The 24,644-nt window shown below is 35.9% G+C and overlaps 1 protein-coding gene across 1 annotated transcript in view; it reads left to right on the plus strand.

The window, feature by feature from the left end:
• The window catches only part of LOC117212753, a 106,680-nt gene extending 89,713 nt beyond the window's left edge, over positions 1 to 16,967 (plus strand). The window contains exons 12-21 of the mRNA XM_033457780.1: positions 2,447 to 3,223; positions 4,798 to 6,869; positions 7,438 to 7,726; positions 8,722 to 8,949; positions 10,847 to 11,161; positions 12,215 to 12,622; positions 12,704 to 12,932; positions 13,715 to 14,129; positions 15,069 to 15,663; positions 16,622 to 16,967. Of these exons, the coding sequence (XP_033313671.1) occupies positions 2,447 to 3,223; positions 4,798 to 6,869; positions 7,438 to 7,726; positions 8,722 to 8,949; positions 10,847 to 11,161; positions 12,215 to 12,622; positions 12,704 to 12,932; positions 13,715 to 14,129; positions 15,069 to 15,663; positions 16,622 to 16,834 (5,541 nt within the window). The 3' untranslated portion in view covers positions 16,835 to 16,967. The remainder of the gene's footprint in view (positions 1 to 2,446; positions 3,224 to 4,797; positions 6,870 to 7,437; positions 7,727 to 8,721; positions 8,950 to 10,846; positions 11,162 to 12,214; positions 12,623 to 12,703; positions 12,933 to 13,714; positions 14,130 to 15,068; positions 15,664 to 16,621) is intronic.
• Positions 16,968 to 24,644: the final 7,677 nt, after the last annotated feature.

Here is a 24,644-nt window from a genome sequence, read left to right on the forward strand (position 1 = left end):
GAAACGTACAGAAGGTAAACCAACTTTCATTTTTCTGTTGTTCATTGTCGTTCGCTGAGAAATACACGTATATCGTTCATACGCTAATGAAAGAATCTCGAGCGCGAGTGAGGCGAAGAAAATTGATAAACGCATATATATGTGTCCATAGTCCACGCGGGTAGTTTTCGTTGGTAGCATATACGCGTGCATAGCTCTCAGAGAGTTAGATTGCATAGTTATATCTGTGTGATACGGTTCTATTTGCAATTGTAACGATTTCAATGATCTTGAACGATTGTAGCGATCGAATAGAAATTATATCTTGTAACCTTTAAATTTTTCTCTAAAATTTATATCGAATAACTAATTATCGAAATACTTTCTTCTCGTTGGCATTATGTTATCTGATATATTTAGAAGTAAAAGCTGAGTTTTAACGTTTTATATATGTATTAATATTACTTAACGCACGTTGAAATTATTTCGCTATACCTACATCAATATAAATTATTGCAGCAGATAAATATTAAATATTGGATTAATCCTTTGAGTGCTGAATACCCCCCGCGGAAGGAGTCCGCGAGTAAGGGTTTCCATAGTGGAGACGGGCTACTATTTTTAATAAAACGTAATATAAATTGCATTTATAGATTGCACTCTTATAACATGCATTTAGGCTTTGAACGTCTCGAGGATTTAGCGAAAATTACCCATCATATTTCTTACGGATTATTGGCAAACAATTGAAAGATCCGGGTACATGGGATTCGTCATTTTCCTCCCACTGTCCCCACTACGGCGCACTTCTTGGGGGTAGTCAAATTTTCGTACCTTCGTAGTCGTAGTTCGGTTAGTTGCGCTCGTGAGGCCATCGTAGCAGGAACAGAGTGCAAAGAAATATTATACGTCTTCACAACTCTCGCAGTATAACAAGTGTATTTTTCACGAAACGTACAGAAGGTAAACCAACTTTCATTTTTCTGTTGTTCATTGTCGTTCGCTGAGAAATACACGTATATCGTTCATACGCTAATGAAAGAATCTCGAGCGCGAGTGAGGCGAAGAAAATGGATAAACGCATATATATGTGTCCATAGTCCACGCGGGTAGTTTTCGTTGGTAGCATATACGCGTGCATAGCTCTCAGAGAGTTAGATTGCATAGTTATATCTGTGTGATACGGTTCTGTTTGCAATTGTAACGATTTCAATGATCTTGATCGTTTGTAGCGATCGAATAGAAATTATATCAAACCAGTAATACATTTCAGAAAATTCTATATTTTCATCAGATCTCGACCATTTCATGTAACGCTTTGCATACGAAACGACGCTATAGACTTTCGCTTTCGGTTCTTTCTGTTATAATATCGCAACGCATTGCGGCAAATTGTAACAAAGTTGGACAAAGCATTTTTGAAACAATCAAACCGATCGCTCGGACAAGAAGCGAAACCTTCGTTGAATATATTTGATTATCGTGTGTTTAACCTGTGCGTATTCAACGTTGAGGAACGATATTGATATTTTATTAGCATTCCCTATTCGTTTGGATACCAGAAAGAAAATGTGAATGCGAATAACGTTATTCTTCACGTTTGTTTTTATTATTCTTATTTTTCTTGATTTAAAAATACACTGTTTTTTTTTTAGTAAAATTACGTAGAAGATATCATTAATGTTTCTTTTCTAGCATTCATTTAGTTTGATTAATCAGTGTAATTATAAATCATAATCATTTAATGGTCTCACTTCATTGCTGTTCTTTGTAGAATGGTACTATGGCATCAATTTTTATATGTTTTATATATCTTATAGTGTAGAGTTTATTTATAATATACACATATTGAATATTTCGAATAATAAAATCACGGGTATTATATTTCATTATGTATTATAGATTTTTTTTAATAACAGTAACTTTATTTGTATAATTTTTCCAAGTATAGTAAAACATTTCCAAATTGATATTTTGCATAACATGAAATCACAAAAATCTATAATTTTGAAAGTCTATCAGAAAATTTCATAAGTATGGGAATAACTATATCAAATAATTTTCTAACATATTAATATCGCCTCGGATATGCATTATACTTCTTATTACGCTTATAAATACAAGCAAAACGATGTCATTTTATATTCATATTAACTCTCCTCGTGCAAATGTCTCGAAAACATGAAATTACAAGTGCATTGCCTAATATTTACAAACGTATATAATTTCCATTATAATGGTCAAGAAATATAGATTTAATCAGTGCCGCATACTACGTTCAAATATCAATTCAATCAACGATCCCTAAAGATTCAAATGGCGGTTGAAAACCCCCGAAGTAGTCAATTCGAGGCAGTTGTCCGGAATTGTTGACCCAGTTCGATTTCCCAGCTTGGTCCAACTTTGCCGAAATTCGCCGTTTCCTAACTCACCAATATTTGATCCTGGAATATCCTGCGCGTTGCAGCGAAATTCGTTTCTGTCGAAGGCGACCTCACCGGTCTCGTGTCTGACGCCGCCGCCAGAGGTGACGACGATCCACGCAATCGAGCCAGCTGAAGTGGCGCCGATAGTAGGCGTACAAGACGCGTCGAATCAGACGGACGCACCGGAATCCGAGGATCAGGAGCAATCTTTGATCGAGGCATCCGTTAAACAGGAACAAAGTTTGAGTCCCTGTCAACTACAGAATTCTGCCAACCTAACCACTACCACTACCAACTTGACGAATTTGACCAACTTCGAGATCGTGGCTGCCTCGCCGGAGAAGGTGTGCAACGTTGTTCGAATAACCACCACAACAACAACCGTAAATCCAGCGGTCTGTAGCATAGTGGGTAAAGTGGATAAAGCGGAAAATACTGTTATCAACATGGCAGATTGCCCGAAATATTCTATCACGAAGGAGTGTAGAAGCGTCACGTCGATCGATAGAACGATCGAACACGTGGTTACACGGCAGATTGATAGGGAACATGATGATAGAAATCACATGGAGGAGGAAGGCGAGCAACAGTTTGCCGAGGATAGGATATCATGCCGAGATGTGAGAACTGGTTCGAGAATTATTGAAATAACTGAAGAAAATTGCGATAGTTTTCACGAGAATTTGGAATTCTTTGGCAGAAGACGAGATCATTCCTTGGATAGACTCAGAGACAGGAAGAAGAATTACGCGCAGGAAACTGCGGGTTCTGAACAGGAAAAAGAGCCAGATACGAAGGTTGCCGATGAAAAGAGCGAGGTAAGAATCAAATAATTTTCTGTTTCTTGTTTTTCGACGTTAGGCGAAGATGTTAATTTGCCGCGAATTTTTTTTTGGAGATCGAGAAGTTTCGCGTTGTAACATCTTGTTTTTCTTTATGAGGAGTAATATATTTGATTATAATGATAATTCACGTTTAATATGAAATTTTATGCTGCGAGTGTTATTTGATTTTCGTCATCGTTGATTTATTAGAAGAATGGCATAACTAAGAAAACCATATTTTTCGGGAAATTTTTTTTTATAGAAAATTTTTTTATAGAAAGTAAAAGATGATCAATTATAATTATTTAGTAATGAATAATTTTCTTCTTTTTCTTCTGCGCTTTACTTTATTTTAGATTAATAATATTTTCAATAATATTTTACATTATTGAATGATTTTTAGCTTTCGAGGATCACTAACAAAATATTGTTTGTATACGCATATGTGACGTATTTTTTGTTAGATATAAAGTAAAAACAATAATATAGAATAATACATTATACCTGAAAATTGGAGGTTTTTAACATGTCACTTGTTTAGTAATTCGATTATATGTTATTATATTAACGAAACAGTGACATCGACATATAGAGAAACATCTTTCGTTTCTTGTATAAAATATCGCGTGATAGTCAGTCGACGCTCGATATCGATAAAAAAGAAAAGTATAAAATTTTTTGATTATTAGATGAAAAAAATTAATGTGCAAAATAATGTTATTTGTTAATATATATAATACGATAGTCAACTCTCGATATTAATGAAAAAAAAATGGAAAGAGTAACTTTTTTATACCACACTGTTTAGCTTATATGAACATATAACGCTTATAAAAGATAAAATTGATTATTTCATAACTATCATTGAACTTAAATAAGAAATATCTTATGAGACCATGAGTCTCTCAACGTTACTCTTTATGAAAAGAATAAACCAAATGCAATGTAATTATTAACACTTAGCCAACCGCGCGCGCCACAGCGAGTTATACGCTTCCACCGCGTTCGGACATGTCAACCCATACGCTGTCCAGCGCGCATTTTTCCAAATATCGAGGATTAATTTTCACTATTTAAAAAACAAAGAAGTTTAAAAATTATTTAAGTGGTCACTTATATTTTGCGGTGATAATTTTGTTTAATGATTTTACATATTGTTTATGCAAAACATCAAATTGATAGTATATATTAAAAGTATAAAAAATATAGGTAGAATTAAAAACATTAAAGATGACTAAAGATAAATAATACGATTTGAACTTAATTAAAAATTCATAATGCATTTTAATATTTTTTCCATTGTGATATCGTTCGAATAACTGATAGTGCATCTTTTTAATTAAGTTTAACAACACTAAATTGGTTAATAAAAAAAAAAAAAAAAACGCGTTGCTAAAGTCAGAAAAGGAAATCTCCCCGTTCGGTCACGCAGCGATGTATTTCGCAGAAGGAAAATCTCCCTATTCGGTTGGCTAAGTGTTAAAATCATTCGATTTCATCGACCGATAAGAAATTACAAAGTATCAATTTTACACAACTTTCAATAACAATCACGTTACATTTTACAGGCCGAATTACCTAAACCAGAGGAAATGTCGGCGACTGAGTTGCACAAACATGCAAATTCTTCGGTCGAAACGCCAGAAATCAATCAAAGTCCAAAACTATCGGAGGATCCGAAAGAATCAAAAATGGAGATCGATCCGAATTACGAAAGTTGTGAGAAGAGCAGGGACGAGCGATCGCAGGCAATCGTTCCGCGTCCACAGATCATTGTGAAGTCGTTCGATATGCCGAACATCGATTGTGACGAACAGGTGGTCGAACCAGTCGTGATCAAACAGGAAGCAGATGAAGCAATGTATGAAGATTATTCATACAGATGCGAACCAACTTCAACCACGGAAAAACCAAAGTGCCAGGACCTGTCCAAGAGGCACATTGTTGAAAAGTCTCATCCTGGAATCGAAAACGTGGTGGAGAAGCTGAAGAAGAACGCAGCTGCAGCTTTACAAGAGACGACTCCCCAAAAAGTGGACGACTCGAAGGATAAGAACGCAGAAAATCTTCGTTCAAGGAAACATTCAGAAACAACACCGAGAAAACTAGAAAACGGTTTGAAAAAACACATTCTAAGATCCTGCGAGAACTCTCAGTTCATGGAAAAATATGAAGTGGCACGAGAACTTGAGGTATCTTTTTCGGAAAATGCTCGTTCGGCTAAAGATTCTCAGGATGTTCCTAATTACGTAACAACGACCGAACATCCTTGCGATTCTCCTACGAGTAGCAAGCATCCCCTGTCCAGAAACCATTTCCCAAACAATAATAACGACACGAGAAACAATAACGATAATACGAAGTTAAACGACGATAAAGAACCTGTCGTGAAAAAGGAGAATGTCTCGCCGCCCGAGGTCTGTGAAGTGGAAATGCAATGCACGAACAATAACACGGTGACGCCTAAAAAAGGAAAATTGGAACCGTTAGAAAATTCGGCGGCCTTGACGTTTAATAATGAAACTCCCAAATCTAGATTAATGATTAATCCTAAACCGAGACCTATAGTTGATATTAGCGGATTGGAATTGCTGTCGAACAGTATCGAGGAGTTGGAACGCTTGAGATCAAACGGCAATAGAAAATCTGAATTAGAGAGATCGGCTATCAGGGGCAGGATAATTTTTCCTCTGGAAGAGCGCCTCAGCCACAACAACAACGAGAACAGCCCTTTGGGGGTGTTGTGTGCTTTGGCAGAGCAAAGATTTATGGAGGAAGTAGGGGATAGAACTCCCCGGAGGTCGAATCTGGAGAGTTCCGAAGAAATATCTCATGCTGGTAGACTACTATTGAACCTGGGCAGAGCGAATGTCCCAGAAAATGAAACAAAGACATCGGAAAAGAGAAAATACGTGGAAGAAAATTCCGAAAACCTCAAGAGGCTCAAAACCGATGGCGAGTTGGAAGATGAGGAATTTAAATACGACTCATATTCCGAAGATGATGATTTTGATCAACAGTACGATGAAAATGAGCGAGAAAGAATTGTGTCTATGACGACTGAGAATACGAGAGGAAGTATAGATTTTTCCGAAGAAGACGATATTTGCACCGACGAAGAGAATGATGTATTAAAAGACGCTCCCCTTGGTACTAGTAGTCCTTGCAATAATGTAAACTATGAAAGAAAAGAAGATTTTGAGGAGTATGAAAGAAAGGCATACGAACAGTATCATAGGAGTGAATCTTATAGCAGCAAGGAATCTATTGATGATAATTTATCGGATTCTGATGTTGAAATGTACGACGAAAAGATGTGTGCGGATGATAAAATGGTGGAGAACGACGAAGATTGCAAATATGAGGAGAGAAGACATATCTTGGTAGAAAATCGAGATTGTCACGATTATAGAAATTTGCAAGCAAAACTAGACGCAAAGAAGTTTATCGCTAGAAAAGGGCACATTGATAATGACGCAGACTGGCCGAATATGGATGCCATGGAACTTGACATGAGAGTCAGGTTGGCTGACATTCAAAGACAATATAGAGAAAAGCAGAAGGAATTGTCTAAATTGATCCCGAAGAAAGACGAAAAGAAGAGTCCTGGAAGACCGCGCAAGAAGAGCCATTCTTCTAAGTAAGTCAAATTCTATACTTTATTATTAAATCATTTTAAATGTATTTACGTAGATATAAATTTTGCTATTTCATATATTTATGTTAAAATGTATATGCTTAAAGTATTTTTTATAGTATATCATGTATTAAATTGAACTTTTTAAGGTAGTAAACAAGAAACAAGAAACATAGAATTTCCATTTCTAGCGTTGGGAAAATTTGATTTGAAAAATCATTATATATGCATGCATTTAATTATATATTTCTAGATAACAAAATTTCACCACTTCATACTTTCACAAACGAAGTCTTATATGAAACTCTTTATAAGAGATTAATGTAAAAAGATTTTGTTTCACATTATTAACTTACTTTTTCACGTAGGATCGTTCCTTTCTCGTAACGACTAAGACAATTTTTATAGTTTGAAAAAAATATGGTTTATAAATATATATATGCAGAATAATTTTCTTACTGCAAGATTTCTTGAATAATTTAATAGAAAAAAACCTTGATTAAAATTTTAATAGAAAATCATTGAGTTACCGTAAAAACGATTAATAAACCACTATTAATAATGTTTACAGTTCCGATCACGGTCTCCTCACATCCCCACCTACGCTAGAATCGACGTCTTCACCCAACAAATCTCCATCGCAACCGTCCGATGGAGCTCCGCAGCCATTAGCTTCAGCTGTCCTAGCAATGCCAAGATGCAATGTGAATTTGGTAAAACTGGGTGAACAAAGGAGCCACATTAAATTACTGGATAGTATACCAAGTATTCCCATGCCCGTTGCACCAGTTGCTTCGCCAGTCACCGTACTACCATCAAACAAATTGCCGCAAGAGGACGACGAGAAAGGCGCAGGACGGGTAAATCGAACACTAACTATGAAAAACAAAACAACAGAAAAGACAGAAGCAGACTATTAAATAATTAAAAACTAATAAAACTTTAACAGTTTATATTTGTAATTATAATTCAAAATTTTAGAAGTGAGGGCAATTCTGTTATTTTTGACGAACTAAGATACCAAATTAAAACGCGAGAAATTGTTAAGAAAAAAGGAGAAACATTAGAAAATAAGAAAAGATTTATTTTAATGATAAAGAATAATGACGAAAAATTGCTTATCTGTAATGCTCAAATTAAAAATAGTTATAATGTATTATATATATATATAATACATATAATATATATAATAATATATATAATACATTATAACTATACTTATATATATATATATATTATATATATATAAGTATTATATATATATTATATATATATAAGTAATAATATATATATATAATATATATATAATAATATATATATATAAGTATAGTTATAATGTATTATATATATTATTATATATATTATATGTATTATATATATATATAATATATATATAATATATATATATATTATATATATATATTTTGTATATAAATTTTAGTATATATATATAAACATAATATTATATATCATATATATATAACATATATTGATTATATTGTCATGGTAATTAAGATCTTTATTGATATACTTCATTTATGTGATACGTTTTATTAATTTCATTAATTTTAAAATTTCGAATATTTTTATGACAATTAAACATTAAGATTAGTAGGAATGAATATCTCATAATTGAAATGTATCAGTTAAGTTCAGCAGCACTAAATTGGTTAATAAAAGAAATAGAACGCGTTGCCAAGCTCAAAACGGGATATCTCCCCGATCGGTCATGCAGCAATGTATTTTAAAGCGGGGAGATCTCCTATTCGGCTGACTAAGTATTAAATATAAGAAGCTAAGGAGACTATAACATATGTGTATAAGTAAAGAATCTTTTTCTAATAAATGTCATCAGATCTCTGACAAATGTATGCAACTTGGATATGATACATCATCTCCAGCACCTACTATCGCAAGTTCTAGTTCAGCATCGAAGAAACGGAAGGTTGGTCGACCCAGGAAGTTAATGTGCTCATCCGGAGGTGTCAGACACCTTACGGAAACGATAGTTGCTAAGAAACCTAAGAGCAAAAGTTCTTTGGTGGGCTATCTTTTGTCGAAGAATAGGCATCTTCAAACAAAAGTGAGTTTTGCTTCTAGATTTGTTTATTAAATGCTTCAGATATATTTATAAAATATATCTGAATACACTATATTTATAAAATATATGCAATACAGTATAGAGAAAGATATATGAATTTTGATTTTATTATATTTATCATACACAACGTTCTATCTTATTTCATAATACTGCAATTATAAAATAATTTCATTACGAACTATAATTTTAGAATAATATAATACGTAATTATTAGGTTGTCCAGAAAGTTCTTTTCGTTTTTTTTAATAGGAGGTAAGTACAAAATATATTTCCTACTCTTCTGAAATAATGTATGGTCCTTTCTCTTCTACCATCTTTTGTCATCTCTCCGGGAGTCTCATAATGCCATTTTTCCAAAATTCTCTTGGCTTACTTTTAAAATATTCTTCGAGGCCGTTTTTCACTTCGTTTACTTATTTGAATCTTCTATTGCGAAGAAAATTCTTTAGGGAGAGAAACAAATAATAGTCCGATGATGCAAGATCTGGAGAGTATGGAGGGTGTGATAAAACATTCCAATCAAACTCTAGAAGTCTCGTTCGCACTGCTAAAGAAACATGTGACCTCGCGTTATCGTGGTGGAACACGACACCACTTCTCCACGTTTTGTGATAACGGCTTCCTTAAGTTTTTCGAATTGGGTGCAATATTTTTCACTGTTGATCGTTTGCTCTTACGGAAGTAATTCGTAGTAGAGGATACCCTTCCAGTCTTAGCAAATTAAAAGCAGCACCTTCTTCGGCTGAAATCCAGGTCTTGCTACCGTTGGGGAACGCTTATGTCAATTCGACCAAGATCGCTTGCGCGCAGTGTCGTCGTAGAGAATCTAACTTTCATCTCCAGTAATTAACTTCTTTAAAAATGGCTCTCTTTTGTCGCGTTGAATTAACAAATCGCATGTCGAGATTCGATTCAGGAGATTGCTCTCCGTCAGTTCCTGGGGGCCCACACTTCGTAGCGATCAACGTACCAAAGCTTTGTTAAATGTTCATGAATCGTTGTTCACGGAATGTTTAAAGCATCTGCTATCTCACAAATACTAGACCTTGGGTTTTCACCGAGGTAGGTCTTGATAAGGTCATTATTAGTGGTGGATGGACATTCGCTGCAATCTTCATCTTTCAGATTAAAATTTTCGGCTCTAAACCTTCTAAATTCCAGATTGTTTGAACAGTTGTAGACCGATCACCATAAACGTCACAAATCTCCTTTGCAGCGTTTTTATGAGTACTGTCTTTTGTAACATGTTGACTGCCATGACACCTGTATTCGGGTGACAGCAAAGATTTCGGTAGCGCCGCATCACCCGTATTCGGGTGGCGCTTATTTGACTACTTGCGAAGGGTCGTCGTAGGTATTTGAAAAGATATTCCAGAGGAAATAATAATACTATTGAATTGTTATAAAAGTAATACGAAAATGGTTTACAATGTGCAATGTTCGTTCTTGGTAGAAAAGTTTCTCTGCAAGCTGTAGACATACATTGTGTGCGATGAAAATACCTAACAGAGAAAGCTTGGTACTGCGGCACGCGTGGCCTGAAAGAGATTTCATTGAAAACACGCGTGGCAGTCAACGTGTTAAAGCAGTGAAACATAACATGACGAAAATGCATCTTTTGGTCTTCCATCTTTCACCACGCAAAAGACACTCAATACACTTTCTACTAACATCGAGAACTGTTCTCTTGCCTCACCAGAGGATAACTAATGATCACACGATTGACGGTAGAGTGGTTTGTTTACTTAAGCAGAACGAGGTAAGGCACTGAGCGGCGAACGCGAAAGAACTTTCCGGACGATCTAATATTATATTTTCTAATATATAATTATTTTGTTATTACACATGAGGCATAATTTCATTTTATTTGTATAAACAGTATGTGGGAAAAACTGGTTATACTCCACTACCGTTCAAGACTGGGCTATCTTCCATAAAATCTTCTTCCAAGAGTCACAAATCGACAAAATCAAAGCCGAAACCAGCGAAACAAACTCCTTTACACAATAAGAATGTGATCAGCTCCATTATCGCGGAAAAGGCAAAATTAAGTCAAGAAGTGAAATTGGATAAACAAAGCAAGATGAAGCCGAAATTGAAAGCTGAAGCGAAGGTGAAGACGTGGGAAGATGACGAAACCAGCAGTGTCACTGAAAATATATTGCCAGAAACCATCGCGGAGGAACCAGTGAAGGTAACGTAAAGAGAAAGATTCAATTATCAAACTATTCAACATTAGACATTAATAGAAAAGAAAAGAAAGAGAAAAAGAATTACCCCCTCCCAAAAATTGATCTTATAGATATACGAATACAATTTCAGAGTACGTAAATAGGATATTTTTTGAGGGTTAATAATTGAGATAAAGTTATACAGAATTTATATGTAAAATTTTTTAGAGAAAGTAGTATAATTAATATATCTTCCACCATTCACCGCTTCTTCAAGAAATACAAATTCCACTATAATCAAACGCCATTCCTACTGAGGTGATATGTCGTGATAGGGTCGGAAGGAAAACTCAGATTTATTGAACGATAAATGTTTATTCACTCTAATGTCAATGAGTACACTTGACGCAGGATTCGCGATTATATTCGGTTCGCGAATGCGCGATTATAAGATAGAGCTTGGATAGCTACGATTCGAGATGCGCTGCGAGTGCGGACAATGACTGCACGAAATGTCGAGAGTTTAGATAATTATTCGACTCGAACCGTATAAGTATAACGATCGTGATATGTTGACTCGCGGTAATAGACTGACTTTTTGTCGCGATGCTGCTGCGGAGGAAGACTGCGTTGGGATGTGTCTAAGGATGCGAAGGCATCGGATTCGTTGAGAAAAGCTTTGGTTCGGAAAGTGAGGGAAATGTACGTTAATGTTTATTGGCTAATTCGCGTTGGTCGTTGGAAAAGGATGCTAGCTGCCCTTGAGAGGGTGTTGCTAGCGGGAAGCATCATACGTGAGAGATAGCAGATTTCTCGTGTGTCCCCGTGATAGGTGGTCGACTTCGAGATTGATAAACAAAGACTGTTTGTCTCTTTGGGGAACCTTAGCTAAAATAAATCCTAAGATTTATAGCGGTCATTAGGCTAGCTGGAAATATTCGGTACGATCATCTTGTCCGCAGGTATAGGGTCTTTGTGCCGTGCGTCACGCGACGTAAACTGTTGGGAAGTTTACTGTCAAGTGCCGCCACACTACCAATATTTCATCCACTGTAATCTACTCTCTGATTCATTAGGAAATCCCAGTGGACACGGCCGAACCTGCCGAAAACGAACCCGAGAAAAACAAACACGAGAAATCGAAGAAGAAGAAGCGGAAGTCCAGTTCGTCATCGCCATCGCGACATAAGTTGAGCGATCGAGACAAGAGAGAGTCAAAACGTCGAAAGTCGCTCGAGTGCAAAGAGTGCAAGGAATGCGCGAAGGCTGCCCGAGCGGAGAAGACGGAGAATGTGAACAAATGCAAATTAACGTCGGCGCACTTGGCTATAGACCAGTTGAGGGTCTTAACTGCGATGGGTGGTCTATTTTACGCCGGAAGGCTGAGCGCGGTTCAGGCGCCTGACGTTTATGCGATCACGCTGGACGGCGAACGGGGCAACAGGCCTCACATCCATTCCAGAGAAGAGATTCTACGAGACGCGGTAAATTAACGTTGATTTATTTTACTCTATCTTTCGTCCGTATAGAGGGCTCATGTTCCTGTTTTCCGTTACTGTTTACAGATCGTCGAGGTCTGTCCCACTTCCACGAAAGAGCTACCGCCTGGCACGAGATTATGCGCCTACTGGAGCCAGCAATATCGTTGCTTGTATCCGGGTACCTCGGTCGAACCATCGGAACCTGACCCTGAGCTCGATGAGAAGTTTGTTAGCGTGGAGTTTGATGACGGGGATAGCGGCAGGATAGCTTTAGATGACATTAGACTGTTGCAGCCTGATTATCCAGTTGTCGGTAAGTTTGGATGTTTTCTAATGTATTAGGTTGTCCAAAAAGTTTTTTTTGTTTTATGAGAAAATAATAGACGCGCAACGTTTTTTGTTTTATATTATTTTGTCGAATTACGTACGATCCATTCTGTTCTGTCGAGATAAACACCGCGACATTTCACAGACTTGTGTTCCACGTTTGTATGAAGGTGCATCGTCGTAAAAGACGTGTCTGTATAAGAAAGACGCTTTTCGGACAACTAATAACTACTTACGCAGATTTGAATTCAGAGATGCGAATTTGAAATTCAGTTTTGAAATTTTTATGGTATTGGCTGGGATATTCTAAAGATTACTGGTTTTTTAAATACATTTTTCTTTGGGAATTTTAAATTACTGTATTGGAATGGTTTAAGGATTTTTTTTAACTTTTTGGAATTTTCTTGGATTATTAGTGTTGACTTTTGTGTACGAGCACCACGAAATCTACCATCGTTGAAATTGTATTTCTAAACAGTATAAAATTGAACTCAATTTATTCAAACGAAACTTTCATTTAGTATCAGGTTAACTGAATTTCTATCGATTAAATCCACTTATTTGCACAAGCAATACCTAGTTGGGAGAATCGGTGAAAGCTTCTATTGCTTGAACTTCAGTTATATACATATACGTATATAAAGTATTTGTTCTCAGATAGTTTTCACGAAATTGAATGAAATTTCACATATATGTATTTATAGTATTTAACAATTTCTGTATCATCTGAACATACTCATGTATATCGAATTTTTTATCAAATTATAGAATATGATCCCAATCCCCTGTTGTCGTTGGGAAAACGTCGACGACAAACGTCAATGTCGACGGAGGATAAACGCTCTTCCAGTAACAGTCAACCTTCTACTTCCACGAATGCGAATAACGCGTTGACTCCTGTTTTATCCACAACGAGTTGTTACGTTTCCCCAACTGACGCACAGTCCCTGGATCGACAGAAGGTGGATGACGTAGATGCAAAAGTCTTGGAAGAATATCGCGAAAGGAAACGGATGAAGAAAAGGAGAAAAGACAAATTAAAGAGATTGCAGGAGGCTCAGGAAGGGAAGAAGAAGCACAGAAGGCACAAATGTTGCGAAGAACATAGAAAACATAGGCACAGAAAACATCGTAAACACAAGCACAGGCATAATCATCACAGCAGCGAAGGAAGTCACATTAGGTTTGTTCTTTTTCGTGTTAAATTCTGGTACATTGGATTAATTTTTTAATTTTTTTTATATATAAGAAGGTTTGTTTTGAATCGCCGTTTGAAAGTATTAAAAATCTATATTTATTCGATAACAATTTGAGATCTATAATTCTTGTCAATGACAGTAGGATATGCGTAAATATAAGTAAATACGAAATAAACTATAAATTAATTGAAAAGATTTTATTGCAATATACCTTTGATATTTTTTAAATTATTAAATATAGTTATACAACAAGATTTATTCAGTCTAAAAATACTATTATCAAGGAAATTTATTGTATCATTATTAATATAAATGAAAAACATAAGACATTAACTCATTAAGGGCAAACGTAGAGTTAACGGGTGTTTCAGTTATAACCCCCCCTTTTTTAAATTCTATATTTTACTATTGTTATTACAGCAGAAAATTGTAATGACTTAATTGTCTATCCAAAATATACCAAGGCACACGCTATACTATCTTTCCAACATCCGTACAGCAACTCGATGGTTCGATTTTTCACTAAAGTTATTAAATCATACTTTCAACAATTATCTAGCTCTTAATGGGTTAATCAACCTTTTTGCTGCGAACAGCGCCTATAGGCGCTCAGTCACAGTATCTTTTTCGGAGCATCGTGCCATCCGCGCGACCGATCTCCCATTGTCCCGCTGGCTGCTCAAAGAGCAATTCCTTTCTGAGCGCATCGCAGTGGGAGGGTTAAAAATTTAATCAAACTGGAAGATGTTTCTTTCATACTTCTTTATTACTCTCGTTTCGCGCAATGAAATTTATAAATGAATAGAAAAATATTGAAGGATTTGTAATAAAATAAATAAGTAAATAAATAAAATAAAACTAAAGCAATATATCTCTACACTACTTTTTCGATCTTAATTCGAATGTTTTTAAATGCCTCTTAGCAGTGGGGAAAGTTGTTGCGGGCAGAAGAGCGAAGAAGAACTGCCCAAGGAAACGGTAGCCACAGTAGAATGCGAAGAAGAACCAGTCCAAGTCCAAGTCCAAGTCCAAGTCCAAGAAGAACCAGTAGCGCAAGAAGAAGTAGCCCCGGAACCGATCAAAGAACCTATTCGCGAGGAGAAACCCGAGAAACCCGAAAAACCCGAGAAATCCGAGAAACCCGAAAAACCCGAAAAACCGAAGAAAACGGACAAAAAGTCGAAAGTGCGTGAACGACAGGAATCGGTGGAAAGTCGAAGCAAAATGGCAGCTTTCTTGCCAGCGAGACAATTGTGGGGCTGGGCTGGAAAAGGTTACAGACGACCCGGTGCCAAGGGAAGAGCCAAAAAACAATTCTTCCGAGCTATTCAACGAGGTAGCGAGACGATCCAGATCGGTGACAGTGCGGTCTTTCTGTCGACTGGCAGACCCGATAGACCCTACATCGGGCGCATCGAATCCATGTGGGAAACTTCAAGTTCCAATATGATCGTGAAGGTGAAGTGGTTCTATCATCCTGAGGAGACCGTGGGTTGCCCGAAGAATTTGAAGTACCCGGTAAGAATATCATGGGATGTTTTAAATAATCACACTAACTAGAAAAATTATTCCTATTCTTTAATGAAGAGTCTTTCTATCAGATTTTACATATCATTCGTATAGTATCAAATTTTGAATAGTCATACGAAATTATTACTCAACGATACGAAATATCGTTACTTGTGTACTTGGAGTTAATTGATTAGTATGTAGTGACTATGATAAGTACGACGTGCGAATATCTTCTGCAGCCACTATACTTTGAAACAATAGAGATTTGTTATCACTCTTACATCTCTTTAATTATTACGTTTCTGCAAGTTTTGGCGTGGTTAGAACAATAAGAAGAAAGCAGATATCGAAGAAAACATTGTTATCTATAATAAAATTGTTTCTGCTGAAAGAAATGTGTTAATTCGATAGACAGTGTCGGCAGAAATAATTTCAAATTTGTGGTTGATAACAGATAATTAAGTTGCACAGTTTGATAAACGCGAGCACGCTGCAGAAAGAATACTTTAAGGACAGACACATTCTCAAAAAGCATTTTACACGCACATAAGATTTTTAACATACATACATTTACTATATGTTTTACCATACATACACCATACATGTACATGTACCGTAACGTTCTCCATATTTTATTCTCATATTATCTCAAAACAGTAAAAAAAACTCAAACAAATAATTCAATTGCAAATAAAAAGCAAAAGAACAAATAATCAAAGAAAGATAAAAATAGCGAAAAAAGACTAATAGTGCAAGTGAAAATGTCATTCCACGTAATTCACATCCACACACAAGTCCCCAACAGTAAAACTACCAGTCTTTATCTTTCACTATGCCACAATTGTTATATCAGTATCAGTATCGTTATAGAAATTTTCTACACTGCAAGACACGAGCCTCGAACGTTTAACTTTTTAACTTTTCCTCTTATATTAATGAAATCTGTTCAAACGAATGTCCCTAGGGTGCCCTGTTCGAGTCCCCTCACATGGACGAGAACGATGTTCAAACGATCTCCCACAAATGCGAGGTGCTGCCGCTTCAGGAATACACAGAGAAGCTGGGAAAAGAGCCGCACAGATATCTGACCATATACGACAACAACGACATTTACTATTTGGCTGGATATTACGACCCCACGACGTACCTGTTGACCATGCAGCCAGGGGTTGTTTGAGAACAGCTTAAGCTGACGATTAGGTTAACTGGTGTTACTTAATTGTTGTCAGCCAATAAAATATTATGCGAAATTAAATGAAATGCCATGACCGTTAACGCCATGGCCATTAACGCCATGGCCATTAACGCCATGGCCATTAACGCCATGGCCATTAACGCCATGGCCATTAACGCCATGACCGAAGCTGTTACGTCTGCCAGTTTTCAAAGATTTGGAAACGAGATGTGAAGATGATACATGGACGAACGAATCAAACATTCGTCGATCCAGAGACATTAGAGTTTTACATTGTGAATAACGAGCGAGTTCAATTTTGAATCTTAGCTCGATGATGCGATCGATGATACAAGCTTTCAGAGAGGCATTCAGGATCACCACAAGGCACAAGCATTATTTATTGTCACAATGGACAAGAGATCGTTCCCATTTATACATCGATCATATCTTGTCTTTTTTTACGGTTATTATGTATTGCATACATTGTTACGATCGGTTTCCTTTTGATCGAGCATAGAATCCATTCGAATCTAGTTTCTCATTTATATACATTGTTTATGCGAGATAATCGTTGTTGATTTGATAGTTTTCCATTAATATTCTTGCGTCTTTCGCGTCGCTCACAGATTCCACAGGGTTGTATTTCATTTTTGGTGCTGAACGATGAATGGAGAATATATTTTCGTGAATCGCGGGATATTGTTGTGACCATGTGATTCGCATTTAAGCGAAACGCGAGTGTTGTATATTTTTCCGATGGAATATGAGGCGAAACGTGCAATGACAAAGTTGTATCGCTGTTCTTGACAGGGATGCCTGATTATTTGTGCGTTAGCATGATAGATATGTACGATGCACATGGGTGGTGCAATTTTTTCCGAGATTTCTTAGGATCCAAGAGCTTGTAAATAAGAACCGAGAGAGTTTAATATTTACCGTAAAGAATTTTCGAACTGGAATAGAGGAGGAGGCTTGTGCCTTGTGTATAACAAAGTTAAATGAAACAAAATGAATAGTTTAATTTTTTTGATGCCTACGGGTTGCGTTTGTCGCTACTTGGATCACATTGGATTTCACACCAACGTACATTGATGAATAATTACAAAGAACGCATTTACATATAAATATATGTATATATATATATATAAATATAAATATATATATATATTATATATGTAGAGGACAGATGCAATAAATCTATGAGTGGCATTAACGAAAAAACGTGAAATCAACTACGGAGATATTTATAAAAATCTGTTTTATCAGTTGTAAATAGAAAATACATAGTATATATACATATATGTATACTGTACATAAACGTTAAGTGCGTATATATCTGTAAGTGTAAAATCAGATTATTAACCGTTAGACTAGTGTTATATATCGTTGTCTAACCGCGAAAATACAATACATTGTATTGTATATACAATCACACACATGTACTGATATTGAAAAACAGAAAATCGAAAGATTTTGTGCGAATCTTGTAGCCCGATCACGCAGACTCTACACGTAAAAATAACAAAATTTCAAGTTGCGAGACGAAGTGGCCTGTTCTGGCAGTTCGATTCTCGAGCTTTGAGACTTTCATTGCTGTTTCCTTTAATACTCTAGCGATCGGCGTTTACAAGACGCGATGTACTTAGATTAAGAATCACCTTCTCACGTTAATTTCTTCATTTTCGAGTGTCGCTCATTTACCTTAGCGTTGTTCGTAAATAGAAACTTAGGTTTTATAGTGATTCTTTTTATGATTCCATTGGTATAAATAAAAAAATCTGTATGTACTTGTAATGTACAATACAGGCAGTATTCTATATTCAGAATGAACCTTTCATTCAAAATTCTTAACAAACATTTCTTGATGAAAGTAAAACTTTTATTATAAAAGATAAAGTTTGATGTAGAGTTTAAGTAAGATGTTAGCAAGTTAGCACAATCGATAATTCTTCCTAATTATCTATCTATTACTGAAATATTCTTGTGTCCATCGGAACTGCTCGCTTACAGCAAACAAAAAGATTTAACGTATCAAGAAAAATATTGATATAAAATTGAAATGAGAAATTACGTATGTTAACGACAATCCTTTCGTATTTTTCTCTAAATTCAATAAAATATTTGCTCATAGAAAGACACGTTGTATCGAATATAAGTCAATGGACGTAGAAAGGTTCTGATATTGATTTTTCATTCAAATTGAAAATTTCGGCAGAATGATTATTTCTCAGAGTAATGCTAATCATTTAAACATGTTTCTAAAATAAAACATTTGTAACAATTTGTATTCTCCGTTTGAAGGGAAAATCCGATAAATTAGTTTCAGCAAAGGGATCAATTACTACTTAATGGAACAAGAATTTTCATTAAATCTTTGTTGCTTATTACCACATAGATACTCAACCGTCTGATGTTCTCTAGCTACGATAAAAGAGACAAAAACAAAAAAAGTTTTTATAAGCTTCGAAATACAGGTTGCACGGCACTGATACGTATGATAAGATGGAGAGGTTGACGTGAGCGGACGTTCCACACTTTGTATATTTGTCTTTTTTTATTTTCTCGATACGAAAGAAGAGATTCGATGGATCGCGGCGCTCGGAACGATCGAAGCGTCTGGAGCGTCGAATCCACAGCGAACCGTTGTCGCTGGTGATACGATATAAGGTGCTACATACAACGTTTTTGTTTGTTGCGAGCGCGTATTAAACAATAAGTTGACACTCGCGAATCATTTTTTCATACTGTATACGCGTTCATTTTGCGAGCATTACGCTATCATGCTAGAATTAAGATGTTCTTTTTTGATTTTTTAATCGTTCTTTGTATCTCTCCGCGGCATTCGTTTCGTCGACAGAAAGAAAGGGAGAGCTGACCACTTTCGCCCACGATTTTCGATCACTTTAACGATCAAACAACGATCGTTTCTCTTCTAATCCGCGACAGATCTTCGTAGAGGAACGTTAATAACAGATCCATCAGAGACACACGTACGCATAGCTCGGATGGTGATGGTACCAATGACGCTCTTCGTCGATCAGCAACGGATCGAGAAATCGCCGATTTTTCGCCGATTCTCGATACCTTGGCTACTTATTACGCGGATAAACGTGTCGTTTCCCGGTTCAGTCCTCTGATTTCCCTTTTAAAAAGAGGATAACCACCCGTAGGGCGAGAAAAACACGATCCTAGTACAAACTGCAGATACAATAATTATCATGCATTTTTTCTGCTGACGTTCATATTCATATGGGCGAGATATAACGGGAGAATAAAGCGAACCAGAGTACTTACGTCGTGGCGCGTATGATTGTTCGCGTGTAAATAGATCATGTAAGCCGTACAAGGATCGGCGAGTCGCCTGTCTTAGACACAAGCTGATCGATCTCCATAGATTTCTATCCCTAGTGTACATTCATTGTTATCGTCGTGCGCGCACGTTAGCGCGCGGAGATGTCGTGGTCGAATCTTAAAGACCACGACGATCGACCTATCCCCAGATAGGTCTCACGCAGCGCGTGCAATCTGTATATTGCATAGTATTTTTCCATTAAGGTAGAAAACGGCGAGGAAAAGGCAAAAGAAAAAAAATGAAAAAAAAGAAAAGATACTGTCGATGAGTCGCTATCCTACGAGCGATCTTTCATGTTATTCGTTGACTCGATGGTTTTCCATTTTGATGGTCCATATTGTTCTCTCGATGAAAGATGTTCAAGTGCGTTAGACGGAATGACACGAACGAGAATGTACAGAGAAAAGAAAAGAGATTTTAGTCGAATCATTCCGATAAACGTTCAGAGAATAAAAATGGAATACGAAGAGAAAACCACGCAGTCGACGAAACCGATTGCTCGAAGGAGCGAACGGTTCTTCGTTCAGAGATGTCGTTTCTTCGACGACGATTTTTTCGATGCTTCGATTCTATGAGGAGTAGCCTACCGGTAGACAACGTAGACGAGGCACGTTCGCTTGTAGATTTGTAAATAACGTAGACTTAGGTAGATCGAGGGAAATGTCGGTGTCCTCGGTCGTTTTTTTATACGTCCCTCAAAAAATCGATTTCTTGGTCGTTGCATTCGATCCATTTTGCTCCTCTACGTCATCCAATGTATCTTCCTACGATAATTGGAGAATGGGAACAGATAGTCGAAACGATGCTGCGTTTCGCGTGAAAAAAACGAGGAAACAAAATGTACGATAATGACGAAAGTTAATGAAAAAAAAGAGATTTAATAAGTGACCACTGTATATACACACGATGAATAAAGAGACGCCGACATTTCGCGACGACACTCCTCTTTCTTTGAATTCACATGGAATTGAGGCGCTTCTCGTTGAGGACTGCGATCGTTTCTTGGAGGAATAAGTCGAACGAACCACCGTATATCGACAAATCGATTTATATCGCGTAAAGATGAACCGCGATGTGACGTTTCCTTCTCGAGGAGACGAGGCCTCCTTCGCTCCGGCAGATACGACATTATTTTCCTTGTCATTTTTCGGCGAGACGATTCAGAACGAGCGAGAGAATCCGTACGATTTAAGCGTATACCGTTCGAGCTAGTCTAGCCGCTACGATAAGGATAGTTTGTAAGCGTCTGGTCAAGGTAGCGGATGAGCGAGAAATTCATGTCTCCGTTTATAGAAGAACTAAAACGAGCAATTTCTATTGAGTTAGCAATTAAGTGATTGCAGATTTTGTCATTAAGTGATAATGAGAAATTACCACTTAATGACAAAATCCGCTATTACTTAGTTACTCGCCCAATAGTTTTATTTTATTTAGAATTTTTATTATCTTTCCATGTAGAATCTTTCTTATTTCTTAGGCTTGTAATAAATTCGAAATTTGCTTGTACAATAGTTTCCTTTGGATTTCATAGAGAGGTTGACTAGTTAAAAAGGAGACCTGAACGTTATCGTGCACCCGGTACCACGAAGAAGGATCCCTCTTTCGTCACGTTGCGTACTCGATTGCCATTTGTATCGTTCGCGCGAGATATAGAGAAGAAAAGAAAATCGTAATTATAGTCACGAAGCGTCAAGAAAAGGACAACGTATAAGCGATCTAGCTAAGGTTAGGAGATTATGCGAGCCTGTATATTTTACGATATGTATAGCCGATGCGTGGATGATTAAGGCAAGTGAGCAAGAACAAGAGCGAGAGAAATAGAATGAACGAGAGAGAAAGAGACGGAGAGGATGAAGTTAAAACAGAAGAAGATAATATTTTATCGTAGAGAATTATCGAAATTATTATATTTTAATAACGGAGCTGCGATTTAAAAGAAGTAAAAAAAAAACAAAATGTGTAGTACGAAAGATACGAGACGCGAGAGAGCGAGTAATCGTGCAAATGATAAGCAACAAATATGATAAATGACAAGCAACAACAACAACAAAAAAAAAAGATATAAAAGACGCGAATAAAAAAAAGGGAAAAAATGAAATACGAGTGAGAAGAATTGTATGCACGAGTGAAGGTGATGTAAGAATGAAAGAGAGAGAAGAAAAGAGAGTAAGAGAGAGATAGAGTGAGAGAGAGAGGGAGAAAAAAATTTTAAAATATAATGGAGCGACTGTTTTTTCGAACCCAAAAGTCTGAGAAAAAGAATTCAGGATTAAAAACAAAACAAAAAAGAAAAAAAAAAAAGAAAAATGAAACAAAAGAGAGATACAGTTGAACTTCATTTATATTTTCCTACGCGAAACTTTTTGTATGGCGAATGACGCGTGTGTGCGTGTGCGTGTATGGAAAATCTCGGTTGACGTTTGTTTGTAATAAAAGCGAAAAAAGAAACAAGCGACAAAAAAAACCATGCACGAAATTCAAAGACCTTGGTCAAACGTGTTATATGTAGGAAAATATGGGAAGAGCAGAAGAAGCGGAAAACGTTTGATGTACTGCGTTAAACGTGTATATAAGTATTTTGTATTTCTCCGTGTTTTGGTTTTTGCAGTATTGTCAGGTCGACTGCTTTTTCCCGTGATCGAACGACACGTTGCATAGATTTTCCTTTTCTTTTTCTACTCGATATATACGATTCTCGTATTTACATTGCGGAAAGTTTCAATAAATGCAGTCCTTACTGGACATGATAACGAGATTTCGTTCAGATTTCTTTATATTGTTGGCGACATTTTTCATCTGAGCCTAGCCGCTCAGATGGTCATGCGTGCCTCGATTGCGTTTGGGATAAGGATTTCCTTGGCTTTCCTGTACGATTATTGAGAAACAAGTTTCTGTGGAACGGATAATAGGTTAATATTAGTACTTAACGTAAGATTAGATCAGTTCTATGAGTAGATTTTTCTCAAATTAATCTTCCATTTAGTAGAGGGTATGTAGCTAAATTTATAAGTGGAATCTTAAGAATGAAATTTAGAATGTAAGACTGAAGACAACAATGACTTACTAACGTAAATTGAATAAATTCCAATAAAACTTTAATTAAAAATTCTAATTTGACGGAAATATCGAAGAATATAACCCGATCTAACAATTCAATAATTATTCAATATTCAACATTCTTCAACATCTTTTTCTTTCTTGTAGGATTTAGTTTTCAAATTTGCAAGTTTAACAGCATGACATTATACTGTATCAATGGTAGTAGGATATTCATTTTCATTTAACAAATAGTATTATTTTTGAAATTATATTCCGTTGTAATTTTGGTAAAATTGATAGAAAGATAAAAGTAAAGTATATTTCATACGTCAGTGGAAAGTAAACTTCAGGATGCAATTTTTGAAAACTTATTCGTTTAAAATATGTAGAAAAGTCTATTCATTGGACGAGCGTCATTAATCATTCTCAACTTGGAATAGAACAATCTGTGTCATTTTCTTGATATGAGCTTATTGTTAATGATATATTTAAGACGAATCATAAATTATAATAGTAATCTATATTTTCCTAAAGTTATGAGAAGAAACAATTTATTTAGTGATGTATGTACATGTTATACGTAGTTCCATCACTATATATTTTATATCACAGTAGTCGTATTTTCTTAGTAAGTATACAAAACTGAAAAATTCACTATTGTTCAGATTCTAAAACAGTATAGCGACAAACGCACTAATTGTCAATCTATATCGAGTACGTTAAAATTGTTGCAAAATATTTTTCTTCGCTATTAAAATCCTTAATATTCTTATTTAACTTATAATTTTAATCCAAATATGTCATTATTATTTTGTAATATTTTTCTATTATTTAACTAGTGTCGTTTTTTCGCTTTATTTGAGATTTAAATTGAATATTTTCTTTGAACTTTTGTATTTTTGACAGCTACTAGTCGTAACTTAGTCTTCAAGTAACCAGTTTTCTAGAAATGGCCACTCGTTTCAAAGATTTTGAATGTTTACACATTTACGAGTAGTTTAAAAACATAAAAATACACAGGAAGCTTATAGAATATACAAACTATTTAAAGTGTTTACTGAAACGAAACAAATCTTTGTTTAGGTTCCATTGCATTACTTGTATCCATGAAAATACGAATTTGCATAAACATCCAGTGTTATATAATGTTAGTTATCGTCCAGCGTTGTAAAAGCGTCACAAAATATGAAACCTACTTTCAGCTATCCCATTAAAAGGCTAATAGACATGATATCTGAATTAAACTTCTTATTTCTCGTCTCATTCTTCGATTGCATTAAAGATATAACGTCAGCTTCGTAAAAAGATGAATATAATCAACGTTTGATCGCAGTAAAACGTCAAGTATCTGACACAGGTTCCCAAAAACCAAGTCCCTTACGTGCCAATCACTGTCACAGAGGCTTCAAGTCGAAATTT

Source organism: Bombus bifarius, unplaced genomic scaffold, assembly GCF_011952205.1.
Source record: "Bombus bifarius isolate JDL3187 unplaced genomic scaffold, Bbif_JDL3187 scf7180000008366, whole genome shotgun sequence".
Lineage (NCBI taxonomy): Eukaryota > Metazoa > Arthropoda > Insecta > Hymenoptera > Apidae > Bombus > Bombus bifarius.